Here is a 27902-nt window from a genome sequence, read left to right on the forward strand (position 1 = left end):
TGATAATCTGACAGTCTGAAAAGAGGAAATTTTAAGTCTTAATATCCAATCATAATATGTAATGAACTTCTACACATCAGTGGGAAAAAGGCAAGATTGAATGCCCATTTTACAAAAGAGGTGATCCAAATGGCCATTCATTATGTGAAAAAGGTGCTCAGTTTCATTAGTCATCAGAAAAATGCAAATTTAAACTAAAATGGAACTACACACCCAACCAGAATGTCTAAAATGAGGACAACAGAAATTACCAAATGTTGATAAGGATCTAGAACAAAAAGAATTTTTATTCACTGCTGATGGGATTATACATTTTTACAACCATTTTAGAGAACTATTGGACAGTATCTGCTAACACTAAACAATGCTCTGTGACCCAGCAATTCCACTCCAATTTATGTACCCAATAGAAATGCATACATAGGTTTATCAAAAGAATTGTACAAAAGTGTTTATAACAGCTAAAAATATCGGAAACTACCCAAATGTTCATCAGCAATAGAATGGATGAATTTTGTTTCCTTACACAGGAAACAAAGGTGATGATACACCTTGACAAAGAACAAACTACTGCTTCATGCCACAGAATGGATAAATCTCAAAAATGTATGTTGAACATGAAAGTTAGTCTCAAAAGACTATCTGCACAGTGTGATTCTGTTAGATACAATTCAAACTCATCTGATGTAATAGAAATCAAGATAGTGATAATTCTGATAGGGTAATGACTGGAAAGGGTGTGTGAAGGATGCTTCTGGTTGCCGGTAATATTCTGTTCTGTTTTGTTTAATCCAGATGCTGGTTACTGGGGTGAGTCCCATCTGGATACATTTATAGTGGTATTCTTCAGTAGATCCCCATATCTCACCTGTTTTACTTACACTCGGTGTTTTCATGTTAGCATACTACATTAGTTTTCCACTGTTGTGTGACCACACACTTAGTGACTTACAGTAACACCCATTTATTATTTCACATTTTCCATAGATCTGAAGCCCAGGCAGAGAGAGTGTAGCTGGTTGTCTGCTCAGAGTGTCAGAAGGTCAAAACCAAGGTATCATCCAGGCTGCATTCTCATCTGGAGCTCAGACTCCTCTTGCAGTTGTAGTATTGGGATTCCTGTGTGTTTTTTGTTGTTTGTTTGTTTGTTTGCTATCTATGAGCAGAGTTGTTCTCAGTTCCTAGAGATAGCCTTTGGCAGCCATTCCTGTAGCACTCTCAGAACATGGCATATTACTTATTCAGAGCCAGTGAGAGAATCTTACACAATAGTGTATCATCACCTTTGTCATATAATGCAGCCTAATCAAGGGAGTGGCTATTCTATCGTATTATCAGGTCCTAGGATCCATCTACACTCAAGGGTAGGGGATAATAGAAGGATACGTACACAGACCCATATCATAAACACCAAACCTTTGTACATGATTCTTAACTGTGCTCTCCCTTTTCCACCTCACAATTGAATGTAGAACATTTCCTTGAAGTTAATGATATTATAATTCTGGCATGGTTAGCAACTCTTATCTTTATATCAATTAAATTAATATTCGTTTTATGAGGTTTCTGCTTTTCTGTGATATCAGCATTTATATTTTTGATCCACCACCCGCTTTTATTAAAATAATAGAAAACACAATAAAGTGTTTGTGTAAACAATGCTGAACAAGTCCTAATGCCAAATTTACTATTGATGAATATGTGACCCCACCTCATATTTATCATCAAACGATGAATGATAGTCCTGAATTTAAAAAAAAAATAAAACACCTGAATAAAACACCATTCTCAAGTTATTTTGCTGCCAAAGAATGATCTGAACTCTAAGGAGGCCCCTAGGCCCTTAAATATGTTGCATATCCTTATCATTGTGACAGTTTTCTGCCCATTTTCAAAACTGCCTTCCAATTACCGACCTTTCCAAATGCCTGTCATTTAATGCCTCATAGTTCTTGACAACCTGTGCCATTCTTCTTGCTCAAATTTTTGTATGGAAGATATCTTTTCATTACGTTTATACCTGTAGATCCTTAAAGGATGTTTATTTCATTGTAGATTTATCTGTTTCCCTCTTATAAATAGTGTTTTTTGCTTTTGCCACTACGAACTTTGTGTTAAATATCTTCGTACATATATCTGTGTCCACTTGTTTGTGCTGATATTTCTAGATTGGTTCCTAGAAATAGAATGGAAAGGTAGTTTGCATTTCATATTTTGATTGATTGTATTAAATGGCCTTGCATATTTGTTCAGGGTGTCTTTTTTGCTATTTGAAGCTTTAAATTTTTAGGTTTTCCAGTCTTGCCTGTATTTTTCATTGCAGTTTCTGGCTTTTGTGCCATGCCTAGAAAGGCCTTTTTCAATTTGAGATTAGGCCTCTTTTTTTACATTTATTTTTGGTTTTATGAAATGAGATTCCCCCATCTCTCCCCCTCTTCCCAGTTTTTTAGCCATTTGTCTCAATACCTTTTATTGGATTTTTTATTCTTTCCACACTGGTTTGAAAGCACCATTTATTATCAGCTAAAGTGTGTATGTCTTCTTCTGGATTCTTTTTCTGTCCCAGAGACCTATTGTTTTATTCCTATATCAGTATCACAATGACTTAATAACCACAGATTTTAATGCCTTCCTCTTTGATAAAGTAAATTCTCTAATTAGTTCTTTCTTTCAAAATATGTTTGGCTTTTTACTTATGCATTTACTTTTTGAAATAAGCTGTAGAATCAAGTTGTCCTTCACCCCTTTTTACGTATTATATGTTTTAAATAATTATATATTAGGAATGCCTCTTGTAACATTAACATCCCTGTTATTTGGGGGCTTTGCATGTCCAAAATATTGCTTCCTAAATCCAAATGAATGAAAATTCAGCCTAGCTTCATTAGTTTCTTCAGCTCTAATAATTATGCTAACGTTTCTGGCAAGTGAAAACAATGTGGGAGTGTATTCATTGTTATATGATTTATATGTAAGTGGTTTGAGGTTTTTATACACATTTACATATTTAGGGTACTATTTAAAGTGCTGAGTTATAGATTTAATAGAATTTAACTATATTCCTATTACAGTGAAATATATCCTCAGCAAAATATAAGGGAAAGTTACAGTCTCACATATACTTTAAGCTTCTTTGAGACAAAGGTTGTACATGATTCAAAAGAGTATCAAGATGGAAATGCATTCACTTTACTTGAGCTTTAATTCCTTTTTGAAAACTAGTTATTCCTTCTTCCAATTCTTTGGAATAACAGTATATTGAATGTTAATAAGTTCAATAGTAATCCTCCAGTAATTTAATAGACATTTTAATATAATATAGACTATTACTTTGAATTACACTTGCAATTAGTACTTCTGATTTCTCAGTCAGCATTGCTTGAAGACATTTTGTTTTTCAAATAAAGGACTTTGTATGATTTTGAGGTAGTATTTATATAGTGGACTTTACATGTAGTGGCATATTTAATTTTATCCTTAAAATATCAGCCACCATCAATGTTAAATTTCTTGACTTTGATAATTATTCTTGGTTATATAAGGCTGTCCTTTGTTTTAAAAAATATACTCTGAAAGCTGTTGGCAGTAATGGGCATAATGTCTTTCTCAAATGGTTTAGAAAAAATGCATATATATATATATATATATATATATATATATATATATAATAACTAGAGGCCTGGTGCACCAATTTGTGCATGGGTGGGATCTGGCTGGCCAGCCCCGATCGGGACTGATCAGGCCGGGCTGGCTGAGGGGTGGGGCCCATGGGCGGTTGGCCAGCTGGCTCCACCCCCTGGTCGAACTCCCCTTTGAACTTCCAGTTGAGGGGACAATTTGCATATTAGCCTTTTATTATATAGGATAGTATACACAGAAAGAAAGGTAGCAAAATGTAAACAGCTGGTGAATCTGGATAAAGGGTGTGTGTGAGTGTGTGTGTGTGTGTGTGTGTGTGTGTGTGTGTGAGAGAGAGAGAGAGAGAGAGAGAGAGAGAGAGAGAGAGTTCTGTGTACTTTTCTTTACCTTTATGATAAGTTTGAAACTATAAAAATATAAAATTACCCCTGTCCCCCAAAAATCTCCACCAACTTTACTATGATTAGTTATTGATTTAGGAAAGGGTCTATTGTCACATTTCACCTGCCTTTGTTCATTCCTAAGTATCTAGTATTAATCTGTTCTTGTGTGCAAAAATAATAGAGCAAGAGAAAAGAAACTGAGTCAGTAGTTTTCATTTTTTCAAGAAGGGTGGAAATACCTGATGAATTGGGAGGAAAATGTGGTGCTTGTAAAATAGGAAAATAACTCTCTTCTGTTGTAGATTTAAAAAGTCTACAGATTAAAAGCAGACTATTTATTACACTTTATTTGGATAACCTGTTAAAGTGTAAGGTTTTCATATGAATGTGTGTACATGAATGTTCATATGCAGCATTATTCATAATATTGAAAAGCGGAAACAACCCAGATGTCTATCAGTGGAATAGCATTCAGCCATAAAAAATGAATGAAGTACAGATATATGCTACAACATGGATAAAACTAAATGTGGTACAAAAGGCCACATGTTATATGATTTCGATTATATGAAATGTCCAGAATAGGCAAATTCATAGATTAGTAGTTGCTAGAGGCTTGGATGTTGGGAGGAATGGAGAGTAACTGCTGATGGGTGCTAGGTTTCTTTTTGAGGTGATGAGAATGTTCTGGAATCAATTTATAATGATGGTTGTACAACTATGTGAATATATTTAAAACCATTTTAAGAGAATGAATTTCATGCCTGGCTTTCATGGCTCTGGTTGAGCGTCAACTTATGAACCAGGAGGTCATGGTTCGATTCCTGATCAGGGCACATGCTCGGGATGCGGGCTCCATCCCCAGTGTAGCGCGTGCGGGAGGTGGCTGATCAGTGATTCTCTCTCATCATTGATCTTTCTGTCTCTCCCTTTTCCCTTCCTTTCTGAAATCAATAAAAATATATTTTTAAAAAGAATGAATTTTATGATATGTAAATTATATTTCAATAATAATAAAAGCGTAATATGCTAATTAGACTGGATGTCCTTCCGGATAAAGCCGGAGCTGTGAGGGAAGCCCGGGTCCTGGGTACCTGCCAGCAGCCCGAGGGAAGCCTGGGTCCTGGGTGCCAGAGGGACGCCGGTGCCGGCAGCTGGGGGAAGTAAGGCCTACTCTTAGATGAATTTCATGCATCGAGCCTCTACTATTTTAATAAAGCTCTTATATAAAGAAAAAGTAAGGCCTAACAGATCATTCTTGTCTCAAAACTTGCCACCTAATTAAGGAGGCAAAGACCTGATAACTTTACATGGTTTGTCTTCCTATTGTCTTACAGACCTCATCTCCTTTTATTTTTCCTCTGGCTCACATCAGTCTACCTGCACTGGACCTGACTATTGCTGCTTCTAGGCCTTTTTATTGTGTTTGTTTCTTTTTCTTCCTAAGAACCCAGAAACCCTTTACTCAAAAGTTAATCTCTCAGAGATGCCTTTCCTGTCTGGCCTCTAAGATTGTAGACCTCTCCAACATTACCTATCCCTCTTCCTTGCTTTACTCTTCTCCTCAACACAATTCACCATCTAACACAATATACATTTTACATTTTTATCTTGTATTTTGTTTATCTCTTCCCTCTAGAATATATGCTCTATGAGGGTAGAGATTTTGTCCCTTCTTCACAACTATATTCCAGGGCTTAGAACAATGCTTGACACCTGAATGTATAAGTACAGGCAGTTATAACAAAAATCAGAAATATTAAGCATAATCTAGAACTTTTTCTTGGGTCCTTCATAGCTCTGTTTATAAAAGGCAAATGAATGGTACTGGATTATCTTGATGATATTTTTCTGCCTATTCTGCCCTATCTTTGGTATAATAAATAAAATATTTATTTTATTATATCCATAACCAAATTTTGTTTTGGTAGTTGATTTTCAGACTATTGGTATGGATCCTTCCATCATGAATATATGGGGTTCTTTAGCATTAATCTACCTTTGGTATATAGAATCACAATTTTACTTTAACTAATATATCACTCAATAAACATTTATAATCATCTACCAGGTACTAGGCATTAAAACATTTTTTAAATTAGTAAAACACAATTTTTGCCTTCTATAGGCACAAGATATAGTGGAGGAAATCACTTGGAAACAAATAATTTCAATAAACTAATGGTAATAAAGAAAGTTTGAGTGAGAAAACCATTAGCTCTATCGTAAGGTGTCAGAGAAGACTGGAGAGCTACTATTTGAGCTGAGTTTCAAAGGATCAATGTGATATCAGGTATATACAGTAGAAAGAATGATACCTCACAGGAGATGCCAAGGTCAATAAAAAAATTTTAGCACCTACTATGGCCATATAGTGCTCTATACCAATGAATGAAAAGGCTAAGTTTTTCCTGCTCTTCTGTAGATTACTTTTAGTGCAACATGCCAAGGCATGCATGGCTGAACCAAGAGGAGTCTGGAGGCTTCTCCCTAGAGAGAAGCAGTAACCACATCACACCAAGAAGTTTGAACTTGATGCTCTCTAGACCATTGGTTTCAGCCTGGAAGCTACGCAGATACTGTGTGTCATAAAGTTATTTATTACAAAGGGATTATCTACTAGCTCAAGCTTAGGTGCTAAGCAAGCATAGCCTGTGAATTTTTGTATTTATCACACCTTTTCAATTGTATGTAGTTATTTTGAGTAATAAAAGATTTATTTAAACATAATGAATTCATAAAACCTTTTTTTTTTTAATATTTTCTGTTTTCTCAAACAGCTGGTGCTGTTACTACAACTGCTTTTAAGTCACTATCTGTCAAAATGACTAATCTTAAAAAGAGATCCTAAAATATTCAGCCTGATACCTCCTGCCAGTGTTGAAGCTGTTCATACTTTTAAAGCAGTCAAAACTTCAGTAAATATTTATTCAACTCCTTCTAAGTGCCAGGCACTGCTCTAGCCACAGGGTTACAAAGATTAACCAACAACTGTCTACTGTGTCCTCAGGGAGCTTAGAGTCAAAATGAGCAGAGTCCAGATGAAGAAGAGTAAAGTGAGCATGGAGAGGATGTGAATTCAGGCTCTATTGAGATAGTAACTCTTAAGCAGTGAGAATTCTCTCACTTAAGGTAGGCTACTAGAATAGAAAGAGCAGGTTATTGCGAACAAAGGCAATGTTTTGTGAATGCAAAAAATTACCCTACCTTTTTTGTTGTTTGTTGAATTTCATAGAGGAAGGGAGGGAGAGAGATAGAAACATCAATAATGAGAGAGAATCATTGATTAGCTGCCTCCTGCGTGCCCCACACTGGGTATCCAACTGCAACCCAGAGCTTATAACCTGACCAGGAATCGAACTGTGACCTCCTGGTTTATAGGGCAATGCTCAATCATTGAGCCACACTGGCCGGGCAACACCCTATCTTTTTAAGAGTATTTTCTTATAGCAACAAACCTGATCAATCTCCAGAGAACAGGGATATGAGCGATCTATGTGTCTCTGAAAATACCTCTTCTGCTTGAGTTTTCTCTGCCTATTAATTAGGTGTAAGCATATGAAATAGCCTTAAACTATGTAAATACATAATGTAAATCATATTAAAAATCTGTCTTGTTCTGATTGCTTCACAATGACAGTGTGTGACAGATTGAAGGACAGTCATATGCTTCACTGGTGGATCTCTGAACCTTCAGCCCAGCAAGTCTACTTTTCTTACTTTCAGATTTCAGCTTTCTCTCCCTCCCCCTCCCCCTTCTTTCCCTCTCCCTCCTCTCTCTCCCCCTCCCCCCTCTCCCCTTCCCTCCCTTCCTTCTTTCTTTCCTCCCTCCCTCTTTTCTTTCTCGCTAAGAAAGACAGAGCTATTGACTAGAAGCCCATAGTTGCCCCTAAGTTCCGACCACCGGCTCGAATTCTTATGAAGTGGACTTGTAATATCCTTAATGTTGCTGCTGGCAGTCAGTTACAGATTCCATTATTGTCGATCAATGCAGTCGCCATGCGAGGTGGGGGGAGGAATGGAGGAGGAGGAGGAGAAAGGAGGGATGAGAGCTTCCTATTCACAGATTTATCAACCTGCCTCGGCTTGCAGGAAATCTCCGTAAAGGGGGCTGGGATGCTGTTGAAATAGCTAACGCAGGAAGGGGTTAGGAGGCTGCAGTTCTCTCCACTGACTGACTGAAAGGAAATTCGAAAACCTTTCTTCTCAGAACAAAACAAAATGCTGAATTTGTTCTTTTGCCTTTGTTTTTGTTTGATGATATGTTTTACTTAACTGATTAGCTATTGTGCTGTCCAGTTATCTAAGCTGCTCTAGTGTAGGAACCTGTTTCTTTTTCTTTGAGTGTCTTTATTCTTTATTTTCCTTTGCTTTCTCCTGTCATTGAACACAAATCATTATTCAATTTTATGCCTGCTTTCTCTTTCAGACTCAAGCTTAACACCCAGAGACAGACAAACCTCTCTCTTCTCTTCTATCACCCTCTTTTAACCCTCTATTTCCTTCCCCCTCCCCCATTGTATTAGATTGATGTCACAGAGACAGAATTCAGAGTGGAGGGAGGATCACATTTTCTCTTTCAGCCTGGCTAGCAATTTAAGTGTTGCATCCCCAAGAATTTAGTCTTTGTATCGTTCTTTTCCCACTTCATCATTCACTAATTGTGCTCTGTATGGAAAAGTTTTCTGGCTGGAGAATGAGTCTCCTTTCCCCCGGTGATGTGGCCGAGTGGTTGGATAGTAGCACCGAAGAGGAGAAGAGCCTTCTGTCATTTCTGGGTACGGTAGGGCTCCGCTTGTTCTTTTAACCCGTTGTTGTCTGCACTTCTCTTACTTTGGGGAGTAAGACCCCACATTTTCCAAAATCCACTTTTGGATTTTTAAAAGAGGGGAAGAGAAATTAAGGAAATATGTTCAAGTTTTGTTTATGTCTATAGAAATAGTGCCAACAACATTTGCTATGAGAAATAAGAGACAGTTTGCTTTGCTTTAACAAAGAGTGCCAGCTCCATGCAAGGCTTATCCTGTCATCTGGGCAGCTGTTCGTGCTATTTAGACAACTTCTGCTAGCCAAAATATATTATTGTTTTGCCGTACCCCTCAATGCAGTGATGATGAGGCTTGCTATATGAGAGTGGGAGTAGGCTTTGTGTGCAAGAAAAGCTAACATATGGTTTGAGAAGTAGCTTTTATGCAGAGTGTGAAATATCTGTAATGTTCATATAGAAGATTTCTATGGAGTGTATGAAATAGAACACATGGACCAGCCATTACTTTAACTTCCCAGTTACAGATGCTTTCTAATGAATTTCTTAAGGAAAGGAATTATTGATCATGATATTAGTATAATAAACAAATTCTTAGGAAAGTTAGATTATATCCAATTGTATCTTAAATGTAATTGGAGGGCTTGATACTTATAAAAATTCTATTTTGTGAATATTTTTGTTAGATTAATAATTGCCTTCAAAGTTATCTTTTTTATAAATTTGATTTATCTCATAATACATTTTCCTAAATATAAGGATACTTTTATCATAGTGGGCAAAATTTATTGTTTTCTGATTTATTCCTCATGAATATTCCCTGACCTATAAGTAGTCTTCTGCCATCCCCAAAGATATCTCCATCTTTTAAAATCTTTTTTTATATTTAGCATAAATTTCTGTTTTGTTTTATTTAATTCAGTTATATCGTCAATCTTAACAGTTTATAAATGATTTCTTTTTCCATGCAATTTAGATGTAAAGGGTCGTCCTCATCAAATTTTTTTCTAATTCTATATAAACCCAGGCACACATATTTAGACATTAATTCTACTCTTAATTTGCTTATCATAGTTTCACATGTCTTGGACATTTAGGTGACTTTAAGAAATATGTCTACCTCTTAACTCCTCATTTCTCTGAAGCCTATCTCATTCTACTTGCTTCCCATTCCCCTCCCCCCACACACATAAAGAACCATCAGAGAAGAAAAGCAAATACAAATATCCCTGAGTGAAACCAGCCACTTAGACCCTACTGCATCATGGGAAAGGAAGGCAGAGTCACCACTGAAAATCTTTTCCTTGCTCTTGCTTAATATTTCTATAAATTTTAATTATTTCCCTCAAGATTAATGTCTTTCTTTTTTTGGCCATTACCCCACTATGCCTGTAAAGAATTTGATCAAATAAATAGAAATGGGCAAATAAAAAGTACTGCAATCTGTGCCCCTTCTTGCCCCTACACCCATCCTCTGTTTAGGAGAGTTAGTGAATCCCTCTTGATTCACAGATGGACGTGATAAAGACAAAAGATGTTAGAGCATGCTTGGAAGAAAAATGCAAATTCTTACAAATTATCCACCTGATGAAAGAAAACTTTGGCGTATGTAACAGATAAAACACAGATAAGTCAGTAATGATTCTGCTCAAGGGCTATAAAGAAAAGTTTAGTTACTGAGTGAGTGGATAACTGTGTATCCCATGCTCCACAATGGCAGGGCTGAGCCCTGGGTGTCAGCAAGTCTTATTTTGGGGATTGAAGCTCTCTCCTAGCCTTGAATAGCTAACACCTCTTTCTGTGGATAAATAGGAATTTCCTAAACTCCTCTAGAGAAACTAGAAGCAAAATCATCTCACATATAGCTTGTAATAGCTTGAGGATTAAACAAAGCCCTTGTGACGAGTCATTTGCTAATGGGTTTACCATTAATAAGAGCTTCCCAATGAAGATGCTAAGAGAAAAATAAAAATATTGAATTTACTTTATTGTGAATCTAGGACAAGTGAAATCAAGAGATGTTGTCAGAGAACCTATCAAACTATGCTTTGTTTGTCCAAGAATTTTATCGCAGCCTTCTCTAGGAGAGGAAATGAAAGAAAAGTACTTTGTTGGTGAGGCTTTACTACATCACTTTCTAGCAATAGCCACTTAATTGATGTTCAGGCCTTCCTGTTAAATTAATGCACTGCTGAGTTGATAAAACTTTATAAAACTGTGCCCTGTTCTTTATTCTAGTCTAAAACCTTCTATGGTTCCCTCATCACCTATCAGATAAAGTCAAAACACCTTACTCTGGGACAGTGGTTCTCAACCTTCTGGCCCTTTAAATACAGTTCCTCATGTTGTGACCCAACCATAAAATTATTTTCTTTGCTACTTCATAACTGTAATGTTGCTACTGTTATAAATCGTAATGTAAATATCTGATATGCAGGATGGTCTTAGGTGACCCCTGTAAAAGGGCCATTTGACCGCCAAAGGGGTCGCGACCCACAGGTTGAGAACCGCTGCTATGGAACTTATTCTGACCCTTCCACCTCACATGCCAGTATTCCTTTTAGTGTTGGGGGGGAAGGCTTCATTCCTTCAAATTGATTTACTTCCTATATCTTGGACAAACATTGCCCTTCCCTACTTTTGCATGTGTTGTTTCTTCCATTGGCAGTGTCCCTTTATCAAAACTGAACTTGCCAAAACCCTACCCCTGTTTCAGATCTTGCTCATGAACAAGACTGTGCTAGGTATAATGGCTGGGTACAAAAAAGTATAAGATAAAGCTGTCTGTGCAAAGCATAGAATTTGGTTAGGGAGAAAACATGAATTATGTATAATTAAGTGAGAAAGATTTAATAATTTAAGACAGTGGAGGTAATAAAATAAAATAAGGCAGTACCTGATGGTGAAATGATTTATCCGGGCAAAACTTGCTTTGTAATATTGAAGAAGGAACACATTATTTTTTATTAGTAACACTGAAGATTGCTTTACAGAGATAGGATGTAATATGAATCTTAAACGATGGAATAGATTTTTATAGAACTGGTGTTTTCTGTATGAAAGGAGTGGCATGAGGAATATTAAATTAATGTTCATGTCCAAAGAGTAAATTGATTTGAAAGGAATGGAAGTTCATGTAAAGAAGTAATGAGAGATAATACTTGAAGGCTATTTGGTGGCTCGCTGTGTTTGGTGGCTTACTGTGTAGGACTCTCATGACAGGCTAATGAGTATTTTATCCTGAAAGCAGTTGGGAAGAATTAGAGATTCTTAAGCAAGTAAAAGATATGGTCAAAATAGCTTTTTAGGCAGGCATATCTGAAAGTGTCCCAGTAGGAGGAAGAGACTAGCAGCAGTTAAACCTGTTTGAAAGCTATTACAGTACTCCAGACATTTAAGTGCCTCTGTTTCAACACTTAACCCTCTATGTTATAATTAGTGATTTGCTTATTTATTATTATAACTAGATTGTGAATGCCCGCAGGGGCTCAATCCTCTGTCTTTTAGCTCCTAGTACACTTTTAGTGTAGATGAGTATTTGTGCACCTCAGATGAATAAGATGAAAACATGGAGAGATTACATAGATCCATCAGCAAAATTAGTGACAAATTGGAGGAATGGGGAACATAATGAGTCAAAGACTAATTTTGAACTTGGGAGGATGATGGTACTATTAAAAAAATAGAGGAGTTGTGAAAGGGACAGTTTTTAAGGGAAGAATATGAGTTCTATCCTATATAATAAAAGGCTAATATGCAAATCAACCGAACAGCGGAACTACCTGTCACTGTGATGCGCACTGACAATGGACTGAAGCATAAATAAATCTCAACAAATTTCAAAGTCTATCCTATACAGAAAGCATTCTCTTAATCATAGTTGAACTAAATTATAAATTAATAATAAAATTTTATTAAAAACCTTCACTTTTCACCCTAGGTGGTTTGGCTCAGCGGATAGAGTGTCGGCCTGTGGACTGAATGGTCCCAGACTTGATTCCAGTCAAGGGCACATGCCCGGGTTGTAGGCTCAATCCCCAGTAAAGGGCATGCAGGACACAGCCGATCAATGATTCTCATCATTGATATTTCTCTCTCTCTCTCCCTCTCCCTTCCTTTCTGAAATCAATAAAAATATATCTTTAAAAAAAGAATGTAAGCCTTTAAAAAGTAAATAAAAGCCTTTACTTTTAGAAGCTTTTAAAGTTATTTATATTTAACTCTTTAGTTCCAGAAGAAATAATAGTCTATACTAATAAAAGGGTAATATGCTAATTAGACCGGGTGACTGGACATCTACCAGACATCTGACTTCCTTCTGGACAGTTAGGGGGCAACCAGGCTGGCAAGGGGGCAGTTGGGAGGTGACCAGGCTGGCAGGGAGGCATTTGGGGGGCGATCAGGCAGGCAGGCAGGTGAGCAATTAGGTGCCAGCAGTCTTGATTGCAAGAGGGATGTCTGACTGCCAGCAGTCTGACATCCCTTGAGGGGTCCCTGATTGGAGAGGGTGCAAGCTGGGCTGAGGGACCTGAATTTCGTGCACCAGGCCTCTAGTGGAAATTATAAAATACTTAAAACTGAATATCCTGAAAATAGTACATTCCAAAACTTGTAGGATATTGCTAAAGGAGTTATTAAGTGAAACTTATAGCCTTAATCTTTTATATTGAAAGGAGAAAAGATGAGAATTAATGAAGTAATTAAGTATTCAACTCAACAAATTAGAAAAAGAAAGAATAAACATAAAGAAAGTTTAGGGAAAAAATAATGAAGATAACAGTAAATGATAGTAAAATAGAAAGCAGAAGTAAATGTAATATAATAAAAAAGCCAAGTGTTGTTTCTTTAAAGTTATTTCTCCAATGGAAGTAGATAAAACTGTCAAGATTTGTTCAAGACAAAAGAGAAAGCACAAGTAAACAATATTAGAAATGAAAAAAGGGACACCATTACAGAAAACCAGAGACTTGAGAAATAGAAGACTGTCATGAAAAACTTTGTCATAATGTATTTAATAATTTAGAGAAAATGGATATTTTAAAAAAGAATTTATTAAAATTGATTATAAAAGAAATAAAAATGTAAGTAGACCTGCTACTTATAACCATTAAAGAAATTGAATCAATAGTTTAAAATCTACCACTGATTATGGTTTAATTTCTCATAAAGTTTGACTTATAAAAAAGAATGAATCCTATATTACACTTGGATTAATATTTCTAATCAGTGATATGATAAATTCAGTTTTTCATTGTAAATGAATGGCGTGGCATTCTGGTATCTAAATTGAAAAACAAAAAATACCACGACCCAGGCTAAAAACCTAAGCATATCACTTAAATCCATTTTTAGTCCCATGGGAATCAGTGTTCCCTTAAGAGCTTTTAAGTCTTACATCATTGTTTAGGGTATTTTCTTATGGGGATATGCAAATTAAAAACTAAAGGAAATTAAGCCAAACAGATATCTAAAGACAATGGGGATGAATAAGAAGATATCAAGACTTATCCCTGATTCATTTATGTTTAAGTATGCTTCTTATTAAAGCCTGGAATTATGTGACTTTTCCATTAGAGTGATGCATAGAAGGAAAAACCTCAAAACTTTTAAACCTAATCTCTCATGAAGTTTATTTACCAAAATCTTAATTACAGCTGATGATTCAAGTTAATATACATAAAAAGAGAGTGTTTCTTAAACTTGATTAGATGGCACTCTTTAGTTCCACTTTTAAATGAGAGATAACTAGAAAATGTATTGATAATTTTATTATGTACTAGATCAAACCATATGAATTTATTAATATTTTACTATGTAGCATACAAAAATGGCAATTCTATATGATCACATATTTATTAAAGGAGAAAACAAGGTATGTAGACTATGCTGAACTATTTTTTAGTTTAGTTAAAATTTATTTGTTACTAATTATTATGTTGTATTCTGTTTTAATACTTGCAGACAAGCAAGAAAGGGTACAAATGGTATATAAAAACATTATGGGAGAAATATTTAAAATAGAGAAAATTCATTTGAAAATTTAGACATCACCATTATTCAAATCTTAGAGTACAAGACTTCATTTGCAGAACACTGTATTGGACAGAAATATAGTTGGGTAACCCAAACTAGAGAACCTATAATCAAATAATATGAATTTATAAATGTGTCAATTGAAAATCAAAGAAATGTTAGTAATTAGACCTGGTTTTATAGAAGTAGATGAATTGAAATTTGCGTTGAAGGTCACCTAAGATGTGGCAGATAAGTAAAAACCATTAGTAAAGGTAGACACAAGGAATGAATATGGTCAGTTTGAGATAGATCAAAGATCATCTGAATAAGGCAATATGTTGGAGAGGGTTGGTATAATAAGGTGGGGGCAGGTGCCTGTCTATCTTAAGATCTCTAGGAAGGTAATTATATTAAGAAAGTAGTGTTTTAGGGAGGTTAATACAGTAATGATGAGCAGAATAGCTTTAAGCAGAGAGAGACTGGAATCATTGAGATCAGTTAGGAGGGTCCTGCCATAATCTGCATGAGAGGATAAAAAGTCCTGGAGTAAGGTGATAGATGGTAGTGGGGAAAAAAATACAAAATGAAGCCAACAGACACTTTGAAGAGAGACTTGCAGTGCTTAGAGGCAAAATGGGTACAAATCAACATCATAGGCTCCTCCCTTTTCTGTTACTTTCACTAATAAGTGATGTCCAATATAAGCATTTTTTGTTTTCACACAGTTTCATATGCATATTTGAAATAATTAAATTCTCATCTTTATATTAGGGGCCCAAACGTTTGTATGTTTTCAATACTTTCTGTTAAAATCTACTTTAGGATGAAACCCCAACTAGTCTTAAAAGGCCCTGACACAATCAAGGACCAAATCTTTTTTAAGATTTTAAAGATGAATACTGAAATCATAGTGTAAGTAAATCAAAGCTTATACTCATAGTTATATATGAAACATACTAATAATGAGAACAATAAGTCAGTCATAGAAAAAGTTTAGATAAGGTCTTAGAAATCTCTGTAGATTAGAAGACATTGTCTTCTAGAGTGGACAAAATATTTTTCACCAAAATGAAGCTGTGAGATTAAGAAAATTTTATAAATAACTAGATTGAAATGCTCAAAACAGTCATTTTATGCTGAATGATGCTTTCCTAGTTATTTAGAGACTGCGGGCTGGGACTGTAGGAGGTTGGCTGGCCACAGGAGGTTGGCTGTGGCTAGAGCGCACTGACCACCATGGGGCAGCTCCTGCATTGAGTGTCTGCCCCCTGGTCGTCAGTGCGCATCATAGCAACCAGTTGACCAGTGTTCAGTCATTTGGTCGCTTAGGCTTTTATGTATATAGATTGTTCTTTGTAAAACCTAAGATCGTAATGCTTTTAATCTAGTTTTGTCTCATAGAATTGGCCTTAGTAGTTATCTCTCCACTTAGGTATTCTGAAGATTACTTAGGAAGATAGAAGAGCAAGGCTTTTTTAAAAGGTGTAACACTAGGGGTTATTCTTAATGTACATTTTGTGAGTTTTGACAACTATATGACATATATCCATCATTATAGTATCACACAGAGTATTTTTACCACCCTAAAAATCCTCTGTGCTTCATCTATTCATCTCTATCCCTAAGGGCAAGTTATTTTTTGGAGGGCTTTTTGTCACTTTTATTCAAGAAATCAGTAGTAGATATTCTTTATAGCTTGTTTCTTATTTTGTTCAAATTTTTTCTCCATTACATTATGCTAGTAACCTTTTTCCCTCTTCATCCCATTGCTTCATTTCTCTTTGTTTCTTGACTAGAATATTATTTTTAGCATCAGAATTCTGGGATTGAAAGTTATACATATATATATATATATTTGTATATATATGATTTTTCACAGAGAGGAAGGGAGAGGGATGGAGAGTTAGAAACATTCATGAGAGAGAAACATCAATCAGCTGCCTCCTGAACACCCCCTACTGGGAATGTGCCGGCAACTGAAGTACATGCCCTTGACCGGAATCGAACCTGGGACCCTTCAGTCCACAGGCTGACGCTCTATCCACTGAGCCAAATGGGTTAGGGTGAAAGTTTTCTCTGATGGGCTTTGTTTGTAGTAAATTATTGCTCAAAGAGTATGCTTTCATTTTTAAAATATGAAGAATTTTGTGCATATGGTTCAAGTTCTTTGAGTTACTTTTAGGAAGAGTCTCCATGATTATCTATCTTATTTTTTCTCCATTACAGCCAATAGTCCAAAATACAAGGAGAATAGGATAGTATGCATGGTGATTAAAAGTACAGGCTCCAAACCACATGGGTTCCAGTCCTGATTTTGCCCTTTACCACCTGCGCAAACATGGGCAGAGTAACAGAACATCTATTTCCATAGCTGTAAAATGGGGGCAGTTTCCTTATCTGTAAAATAATTTCCTTATCAGAAAATTATTGTCAGGATTAAAGAGAGAACTCATATAACACTCTTAGCATGTAACAAGGGTTAAGAAGTGATAGTTGGGTGTTGTAGTTATCCTTATATTTTCATCATTGTTATTAAGATTCCGGTTGCTAGCACCAAGGCCCAGAGATATGCTTTGTATTTGAAACTAAAGATACCCTGTAACCCTGAGTTGTTTCTTAGCTGTTCTGGTTGCAAGTGTTATTTGCACTAAAACTATTCTCTACCATCCCATCCAATATCATCATGTGAAGTCCTAAACTGAAGAAATGGAATACTTGTGGATGTTCAGATTCCTTGACCAGAGAGAAATCTGTTCTCCTATTATATTAACAAGAATACATTTATAATAATAATAGAGAATAAATTTATTGAAGTAAAGTAAAGATGGGGAGACTGGGTGTCTATACTTTCTGAGAATTCACCACATTTTTGTACTTAGCACCAATTTGTATGTATTGAAGTAAGTGCTAGTGCATGCAAACTTGAAAGGACTGCTTGTTTGAGTGAAGTATTGCATTCTGAGTGATACAAATTGATGAATTAAAGTGGCTCTGGGGATTTGTATTTCAGAGCAGCTGAATGGTAGTGACTGTCAGTACACAGGCTTTAAAGCAGTAAAAGTGGGACACAGCAGAGAATGTCCCACTGAGAATCAGGTGGATGAAGTCTATAAAATGCCCAGGTGCTGTAGTGTTAGCAACTATATAAATGTAATATGTAATTTTCTTCTCTTTGCTCTTGTCCCTTTTCCTTTATAAAATGGTTCTCTACCTGCACTTTTAAGCTTTTACCTTCAGTCCTCCTCCAACAAAAAGTATGAAATTCCATTTTCATGAAGCCTTTTTTCTTTCACTTTTTGCTATTTGTTATTAAAATCCCTTTTTACTAGAGAGGTACAAACTCATTTCCTAATACTATTCTTTCCTTCCTATTCTGTTTCTTAAATGTATTATGTGCCTCCTATGGAAGAAGTATTCTTCTAATTTAGAATTCACAGCATGGAGAGCTAAGTTATTTGCTTACCTCATTTATTAATAATTTGAACCACTCCTACTTATTGTTACCATCATTTACACAATATAAGGGAAAATAGATGATAGTGAGGTCAGCTCAGTCACAGAAACACTATACACACTGAGATTTCAGGGACCTGAATGGTTGCACAAACACAGTTTGGTGTGTATTCAATTTTCTATCATGCTATGTTAAAATGTTATTGATTTTTAAAAAGGTTTTTGAAGTGAACTGAAAAATTCCCCTTTTAAGAATATTAGAACATGCCCTGACTGGTTTGGCTCAGTGGATAGAGCGACAGCCTGTGGACTCAAGGGTCCCGGGTTCGATTCTGGTCAAGGGCATGTACCTTGGTTGCGGGCACATCCCCAGTGGGGGTTGTGCAGGAGGCAGCTGATTGATGTTTCTCTCTCATCGATGTTTCTAGCTCTCTATCCCTCTCCCTTCCTCTCTGCAAAAAATTAATAAAATATATTAAAAAAAGAATATTAGAACACTTATTTCTTAAATATAATATCAAAAATATTAAAGTGGCCTGTGAATATTAGAATTGGCAGGGCATTCACATTCATTTATATTTTATAATTCTGAACAACAAAATGACTAGGAATTGGCTTGGGTTGCTATTCATGTGAAATATTTAGACATACTATATATGCCAAACTGACTGCATCTGCGAATATGTAATGTTTTTCTGGTCTGTCATAACTAGAGAAATTTGCTATGAAAAAGATATTTTGGTTCCTTGCGTCATTGTCCACCAAATTAAAACTATATAAATATCTTTCCACATTTTGTTTGTCTTTCATGTTGAATTTTCTGAAATGACTTTCACATTGGTGAGAGTATTCCCTTTTTTAAAATTTGCCCCCACTGGCCCAGCCAGCATAGCTCAGTGTTTGAGCGTCGACCTATGAACCAGGAGGTCATGGTTCCATTCCCGGTCAGGGTACATGCCCGGGTTGTGGGCTCGATCCCTGGTGTGGGATATGCAGGAGGCCCTAGCCAGGAATCGAACCAGCAACCTCTTGGTGCATGGGTCAGTGGTCAACTACTGAGCCACGCCCGCTGGGCTATCTACCTTTTAAAAACACTATTGTAACTTAACCTAAAAGTGGTAGACATTACCAGAATTCATGACATTTTTAGCTGCATTATTTATGTTAGATATGTGCATATATGACATGATGATGACATATGAATTTTGGTTAAATATGATTAAACAAAAAGTAAATATAGTATATTTTATGCTTCTAGATGTATAGTCATAATGATGTCATATAGCAGATAACCTTTCTCTTTTGATACTTTCAGAAGGTTTTGAAACTAACTCTCAGTTATGTATTAGCAAACATATATGATAAAAACATTTCCTTTTACTCTCTTTCCAAACATAATATTCCAGAATTATTTCAGTCACATTCATTATTCAAAATCCTGAAAAGAAAATAAGAAAGTGTCAGTAAGTGTATGTCCATAGGGTTTCTCCGTGATTTGTACCTTTGGGTGAAGTGTATTTCACCTGGCGTTTTTTCTTTGAGTCAAAAGCTAAAGGTTTTATGTGTGGACCCGTAAGCTGCAAACAAATAGGAGCACTCTGCTGCAATAGTCCCTCTGGGCTCCCTGCTGCTGTTTACCCTAGAAGCTTTGCATTAGTTTCCAGTGTTCTTCCCTGAGAAATATACAAGGCTGACTTCCTTACTTTCTCACTCCCCTTCTCAAGGCAACTACCTATTCACTGTATCTAAGTTACTATACCTCTTCATCTCCTTAGCACTGTCTTACTTTTTTTTCCACCCCTGAATCACTTTGGACATTTGCTTCCTGATAAATAAACTAAAGGCCATGAAAACACTACTAGGTTCTAAAGGCAGAGGTTGAGTTCTGTTGAACAAGCACATCCTCCACCAAAAGTGCCTTTGCTCCATACTAGTAATTATCCAGTTGTCAATTTCTTCACCACACTTTTCAGAGAAAGCACATTGACAAAGAGGAAAATGTGCATGTTGAGGAAATGACATTATAATACTACATTTTGTATTTAGAGAGCCCCTTTTTTTCCAAAATGCTAATTTTGCATCAAAGCATATGAACTCATTCATCTTGTTTTCATCGCTGGTTGGTCTGAATAACCCAATTTATTAATGAAGACCAGAGCAGGAAAGGTGAAATGGCTCATACAGGACACACAGAGAGTTGATAGTGCTGCTAAGAAAAGCAACCAAATGTTCTCTCTGCTCAGTACATCATTCTATGTAGGGCTGGATTGGAGGTTATCTCTCATTATTTTAAGTTGTCACCTCATCTCAATTCATACCTAATGGCAAAGGAAATGATGAGTTAAGTTTTAAACTTAAGGGTTTTTTTTATAACTTTTTTTGGTCTGTCAATCTGAAGATGAAAAATACTATTTTTAGATGATGAGAACGTGAACAAAATGTTTCAGACCTCTATCTACTGAAACAATATTATATGTCTCAGCCTTAGAGAGCAAGCATATTTTTAAATGACTATAATTAAATATTGTGACTATGAAAGATCATTAATTTTTATAGCAGATGAAAATAATGCGATAGCATATAGCAGGAATGGGGGTAGGGAAGAAAGCTGTCTAATTTTGGCCTATTGGAACCACTATAGATTTTTGGTCCAACTCAGCAGAAATGTAGCTTTAGGAGCATAGTAGCAGCTTTCCTTTCTAATTGGAGACTTAAAAGTAAAGGTGGTTGGGCCAGTTTACTATGCAGACCTGTGACTAACCCTGTGAGTTGTTAATTCTGCTCTTATTGATGCTGCCATCCTGTTTCTAAATGGACATTGGTTCCTGGGGTATATATTCTTCTCTCAGCTTTGAAATAGTTGTGAATCTTCTGAGAACTAAACAACCTGGATATTAAAAGGCCTTTTTTTCTTTCTTTTTTTTTTTGCATTGTTGGGGTTGAGAAAGTTAAGAAGTATAGATTTCTTACTATTTTAATAGTTGATTTAATTTACCTTGTATTCTTTATCCTTTCTTTTCCCTTTAGGGGCAATTGTTCAGATTTCAAGAATAATTTAATTTCTTCTTTTGAACCCAAATAAATTCTTTAAGCTATATCAGAGTTGTGAGGTTTTTTTTTTCATGATACAGAAAGAGAATCTAAAAGCAAAAATAAACCAAACAAATAACGTATTTGTTAGAGTTTGAAATGTGGTTGCTCATTTTAGCCAGTAATTTCCAAATAGTTAAAGGCATTGAAATATATTTATTTAATGAATTTATATGCCTGAATGATAAAATTAGATGTTTGGAACAAAGTGAAGAAATAAGTTTCAATTTTTTTTCTTAGAATATTGCAAATTAAAAGAAACTGTTTCATTTTATCCTTGCTTAATGAAACTTTCTTCCTACATTATAATTTGGTTTCTCCATCAATTCAGAGATTGAAATATATTTTACTGTAACATTCAGGTTCCCCCTGTACTTTCTAATTATAAGTACTCATCAGAGGACAGATGAGAATATATTCTACCTTAATCAGCCTCTCCTCCACCCAACTGCCTGCCCCTCATAAGACTTTCCTAACTTGGAAAATCACTCTTTAATGTCATGTTGCTGGAGTCTGATGGTCTTGTTCAATGTGTTTAACAAACTGATTTGTTTAAATTCAGTGCTTTGTGCCATTCCATGAATTTTAGCTAAATATACTGCTATTTTTTAGCAATGTGCACTAAATTGTGTGTGCCTAATTCTGAAAATGACTTTGTACAATCAAGGCTCATTTAACCATTGGTGGTTAGCGAGAAGTTGAGCAACTTACAGTTACTGATTGGTCATGATTGTAAAACACAGTAATAGCGAGGAACTTTCATCTGCTGCAGGCATGTAAGGCACTCTGCTGTCAACCTCCCAGTCATTAGGAATGCTGCAATTTGGCTTATGCCTCACTAGTCAAGATGTCACAGAGAAGATGTTTAGTCGTGGGAAGCATATCAGTATCCAACAGGCAAACATAGTAATAGGGTAAGCACTTCCAATTGGATTTTCATAGGAGGGATTGACTTGTATGCATTACTGAATCTGTGTAAAATGGTGTCCTTTTGGCACTAACTAAATATAAATTTCAGTAAATCTTTTTTCTTGCTGCCGATTAGTACAATACAGTGAAATTTTCTGTAACTGGGGGGAGGCAATGGTTGGGCGTCTGCTAATAGCCTGAAAATAACTAATGAGGATGTGCTGTGAGAGCGATTGATTGAATAGCTGCAGTCCTGTGTGTTTCTTTCTTGCTTGCTCTCTCTGCAAGCTGTAGAGAGGAGGGGGGAAGAGCAAGACACAGGGAGGGAGCGAGAGAAAAACGCTTTCTCTTAAGTGGAAGTAGCACGGATCCCAGGGGCCAGGAGGCCAGAAATGGAAGTTTAAACTGCATCTATCTTTTAAAGGGAGAGCAGCAGGAAGCAAAATGTCAGTCTCCGGAGTCACCATTTACTCCTCATTTTTTAAGATCTGGAAGATAATACAGAATACTTTTTTAGGATGTATTTTTTTTCCTTGTTCATGTTGAAATTATCTAATGTTATCTGAGAAGCTGGATTCCTATGTGTCTGTCAGTTGAAGTGGAGATGGGAAGCAGTTGTGATAAAGGTATAATATGTATATATCTATCATCTATGTGTGTGTATGTGCATAAATATGCATATGTATATCACTCTATAAAAAATTAAATGTAACCTTAATGTAGTGCATAGTAGTTAAGTTGGATATTTATCACATTATGTGCAAAATCTGAAGCTCGTTAGGTAGTTTGAACAGATTTGGGATTCCAGAGTAATGTCTTAGTAAGGTCATATTGCGAGAACAAGGAGAAGCTGATCTATTTTTATATCTGCATAGGCATATATGTATTTTCTCCTGGCAGCAGCTTTCAGTCTTCACATGGCCCTTTGGTTGCAGTCTGGTGAATCATCTTGTCTGCACTGAACTGAACTTTGACCTTTGTGCAAGCACCTTCAAATCATGAGCAACATTAGACTATATTTTGTTCACAAGAATGTAAAACATTTCTATTAATTCCTTTGCTGCTGACAAATAGAGAAGTAGATTCATACATTGTAAGATACAAATATTAAGTGAACTTATAGATATTAAACAATAGCTTAAAAGAATTTATTTTTATATGTGCACAGATGAGACATAAGCAGTCACACTAAAGCAGATTCCTAACTATGACCATCTCCTAGTCTACATAGTTCAAACACCGCAGAGATAAAAAGAAAATTATGTGGTTATAGAATATAATGCACCTTTAAAGTAAACTGATTTTTTTTTGGGGGGGGGGTGGGTAGTGAGAATAATTTTACAATTAAGTTACACATTTTAAATTTTGGGTTCTTAATGGTCTTTCTTTTTCAGAGGTGCCAGCAGAAAGATCCCCTCGCAGACGGAGTATCTCAGGGACCAGTACCTCCGAGAAACCCAACTCCATGGACACTGCATATACCTCACCCTTCAAAGTACCAGTAAGTGTTTCTCTTCTCTGAAAGGATATTTCACTTTTGTCGTTTCTTCTTATAGTTATATTTGCTAAGGAGTAAAACATTTTGCTCCTCAAGAATTTCTTTACAGTTCTTAGGGTTAAAGACAGAGTTGTCAACTTCTATAGATTAACTGTACTTAATGTCTATTACTTTAAATGTAAGGTTTATTAGGTTTTAGGGAATTTTAATTTTACTTGTGGAATACTTCCAAATTATGTAACTAAATACATTAAATTCAAATTCCTCTGAACAATAGAGTACAAATCTTTGCAGAATGCTCTTTTATCAAATCACTGACCAAAACCTATAACAATTCTGTAAAGATGCTGGTGAGATTTTTTTTTTTAATTTTCCAAAGCTGGAACATAAGTAGAGAATGATAAGACTCATAAAGTTGCAGAGAAAATTGTAAGAGAATTTAAACAATTGTGAGTTCTAATTCTGAAATCGGGTCTGCTTTGCCTAAGTCTGTTTTAAATGACCATTGAAGTGCTCTAGAAATATCCTGGAAGAAATATCCCAGTTTAAAATAATCCTTAAACTGACAGGTAGTACTGAGACTCAGTATTAAATTCAAAGGAATGCTGAGATGGAAAGGCTGTAAGTGATCAGGTCAGCTGACCACCAGTTGCAGGCATAGTTTGAACCATTTTGATAAAACTCTGATTAATCCATATTTTAATTCATCCATTTTCTTTGTTTATTGAGCAAGAAATATACTTACATTCTAATCATATTATTAAAATTCATTGTTTTTAAACTTGAAAAGAATTACATGAACTTTGTCATTCTTGTAGATACAATGGAAATCAATATAAAATAAAAATAGATTTTTCTATGGAAAAAAATATTTTTCTTTTAATTCAGCCAAGTTAATATGTTATATTCTTTGTTTACATATTCCAATGCTATTTTTTAAAAGTTGGGATGACCTTTTAAGTAGAACTGATATTTTGAGATATATAAATAGACATTCATTAGTAAGTTAATAACTTAAATAATGTTTAATTTTAGATTAACCCTGAGGAGCAAGATTTCCCTTTATTGTATCTTAGTGCCTTGTAGAGTTTGTGGATATTTGTTATTGTGCCCTTTCAAATGTTTACAAACTTTTCATTTTTAAAGTTCACAAGCAAATGTTGGATTAATATTCTAAACCAATTTTGATAGGAATTTCAAAATATCAGGTTTAATGCCTTTTACTAAATTTCTTTGTTCCATAGACATAGCTACCTATTTTTAAAACTTTTTATGAATGAAGGCAGCATTTTCCCCTTCCCTCCTTGTTTTCCTGATGAAACAGAGATCAAATATACTGAAACCAACTATCCATATACAGAGTTTGGTACAAAGGGATTGAATTAGAATTTGAAGTTTTTATGCCATCATGCTGGAATAGAATGGTGAATTCTTAGAAATTTTTCTAAGTCAGTAACTGAAGAATATCCCTCTGCAGGATGGTAACATTGAAGTACTTCTAAGTTGAGTCTGAAGTTCATGACTGGGCTTTTAAATTTTGAATTCATTAAAAACAATAATTTTATTTATATTTAAATAATAAGTTGACATCTAATCTAAGGTTTACCTTAATAATAAGACTGACTATTCTTGTGTAAAAGTAATAAAGCAATAATGCATACATATGAAGGCTAGCACTACTTCTGGACAACTTACTCAGTTGTTAGTCTCCTGTCATTCTCAGCTACCTCATGGATTTAGAAATATTGAGGGAAAGAAGAGACCTTTGCCTAACAAATTGCAGTCACCGAGCCTATGCACTTAGCTCTCTAGGAGAATTTAACCATTCCCAAGCCCTCACCTAGACAATTGTTTGAAAAATAACTATCAGAACACACTGTTTGCAGAGTAATAAAAACAATCTGAATCCACTTAGGATAAAGGCAAATAGCCTTACATTCATCAATAGCCCTTATGGGTACTATTACATTACAGGATGAATGGTGCATAGTGTAGTAATTGACATTGATAATAATGATCTTGAATCATCAAGAAAAAGCGAGGTTATATTTGTGTGCTGGACTTTTAAAAAAGTGGAACTGTATAATATTGTGTAATATATATCTGGTGAGAATATTTAAAATTTTGAAGATATGTGATGCTTATAAAACTTATCAGAAAAATCGGGTTTATGAAGTACCTTGTTCCTTGGTAATGCTGGATAAATAATTTATATTCTTTTAAGAGAAACCATAATATGCTGGCTAAATGAGGCACTGCCATACTTGGATGTCTGTGGACGTACATTGTATTTTTTAAATTTACATATAACACCACTAGCTAATGTGACTTACTTGCATCACTTAAATGTATTGCCAGTAAGAAATATGTCTAGTTTTTAGACTAACACAAAATACTTTCGTAATAAATATTATGGTGGACACTCTGAATACAGAAAAAAACAGTACAAAAAGGAACTGAACCTTGAGATACTTAACTGTAAGTTATTTATACAGTATCACAAAGGAGATAATGTCCATGTTAAACTTATGAAGGGGCAGAAGTGAGATTTAAGCACAAGTACTTGTGGCTCTAGGGTTCAGATGTCTTTACTATGATGAATAGCAGGTTCACTGCTCATTAGATGAACCCAAAAAGGAACTAGTAGTGGACTCCCCAAAAGGCCTTTTTTTTTCCCTTAGCAACATTTTCAGGTTTTCTGAAAGCAAAGAAGATGAAATAGATTTTAGCAAGCTTTGACTAAAATTATTGACACTGACACTCTTATCGAATGCTTACTTTGAGCAAAGTATTGGTGATTTGCCAATTATTGACACTTTCTTGGCACTCTGTTTGGTACTGGGGAAGCAGAAATGGATACAGAAATTTCCACTCCCAGAGTACGTATAGTCTAGCAGCAAGAGACAGAAAAAGGACCAGATTCATAAGGAGGTAGATAAGCATGGTGATATGAGCTTTTAACAATGTACTGTGTAAACTAAGGCTTTGCCGAGGAGCCAGGATTTGAGCTGAGTTTCAAAGGCTGAATGAAAATAATTGACAAGGGAAGAGAGAGTAAACCAGACTGAGGGAACAGTATTTTGGAAAGACACACTTCATACAGTAATTGACGCTTTCAGGGAATATGGAAAGTGTTCAGTGAGGCAGGAATTGAAAGTATATAGGCAAAAATGGCAAGAGAGAAGGCTGGAAAAGTAAGTTGGGACAAGGCTGTGAGTGGATTTGTCAGTCAAGTTTAACTAAATTTTGCTGGCTGCTAAAACATTAGATATTTGTTTATTGAAATATTGGTCTTGGCTCAAAAGCTAAATCAAGTTTATAAATACTGTGAAGTATCGGTAAATTACTTGACTCTTCCCCTTGACATCACTCAGTGAGTGATGGGTGAGGGGCTCTCATTCAGTGACATCACTCAGTGAGTGATGGGTGAGGGGCTCTCATTCAGTGGAGGACCAGCCCAGCACCCACTTCTGGCGACCAGCTGACACTGCTGATAGTTCTAGAGTAGGGTTTAGCATCAGGGAGATACAAGAGAAGCCAGTGGGTAAGAGTTGCTTATATCCTGCTCACTGCTGCTAGATGAGGCAGAAAGGAGCCAAGGAATAACTATAGCAGTGAGGCCACATCAGGTAAAACTAAAACCTTTGTATGTCCTCCCCACTCCCTCAAATTTATATTTGTAAAAATTTTAAATGGGTAACTAATATTCATATTCATATATTCATATAACATATATTCATATATTAGCAGCATATTCATGTATATTCCTTACTTAGTCTACGCCATCTTTGTGCATGTGGTAGGCAGCAAAGTCAATAAGTTTAAAAATAAGGACATACAAAATGAAAAAGGGAACTTATTTGGACACTGAACCTATATAAGGCAATGACTTGGTTTTTAAATGTATTTTAATTTTAATTTTAGCCATAAGAAAAAGCCGCGATTTGTAGGATAGCTGTTCTGTTCTTCCTCCACTCTCACCCCATATTTCTTCACCTTAATTCCAGTTTTAATTACAGTTGACCCTTGAACAATGAGAGGGCTTAGGGGAATCCACCATCCCAGCAGTAGAAAATTTACGTATAATTTGTCAGCTCTTTGCATACGCGATTCCCAACTATGGATCGAAAATAGTATTTGTTTGTCAGTC

The 27902-nt window shown here is 35.6% G+C and overlaps 1 protein-coding gene across 4 annotated transcripts in view; it reads left to right on the forward strand.

Moving 5' to 3' along the window:
- The window catches only part of RASAL2 (RAS protein activator like 2), a 248978-nt gene that overhangs the window by 160719 nt on the left and 60357 nt on the right, over window positions 1-27902 (forward strand). For 3 of the 4 annotated variants that reach the window (XM_081112119.1, XM_081112120.1, XM_081112118.1), the window contains exon 4: window positions 23649-23755. In XM_081112119.1, the coding sequence (XP_080968245.1) occupies window positions 23649-23755 (107 nt within the window). Of the gene's footprint in view, window positions 1-22546; window positions 22881-23648; window positions 23756-27902 lie in introns of those variants that run through there. The other variant, XM_081112121.1, reaches the window with a different exon arrangement.

The sequence above is a fragment of the Myotis nattereri genome (assembly GCF_964212035.1).
Source record: "Myotis nattereri genome assembly, chromosome: 18".
Classification (NCBI taxonomy): Eukaryota; Metazoa; Chordata; class Mammalia; order Chiroptera; family Vespertilionidae; genus Myotis; species Myotis nattereri.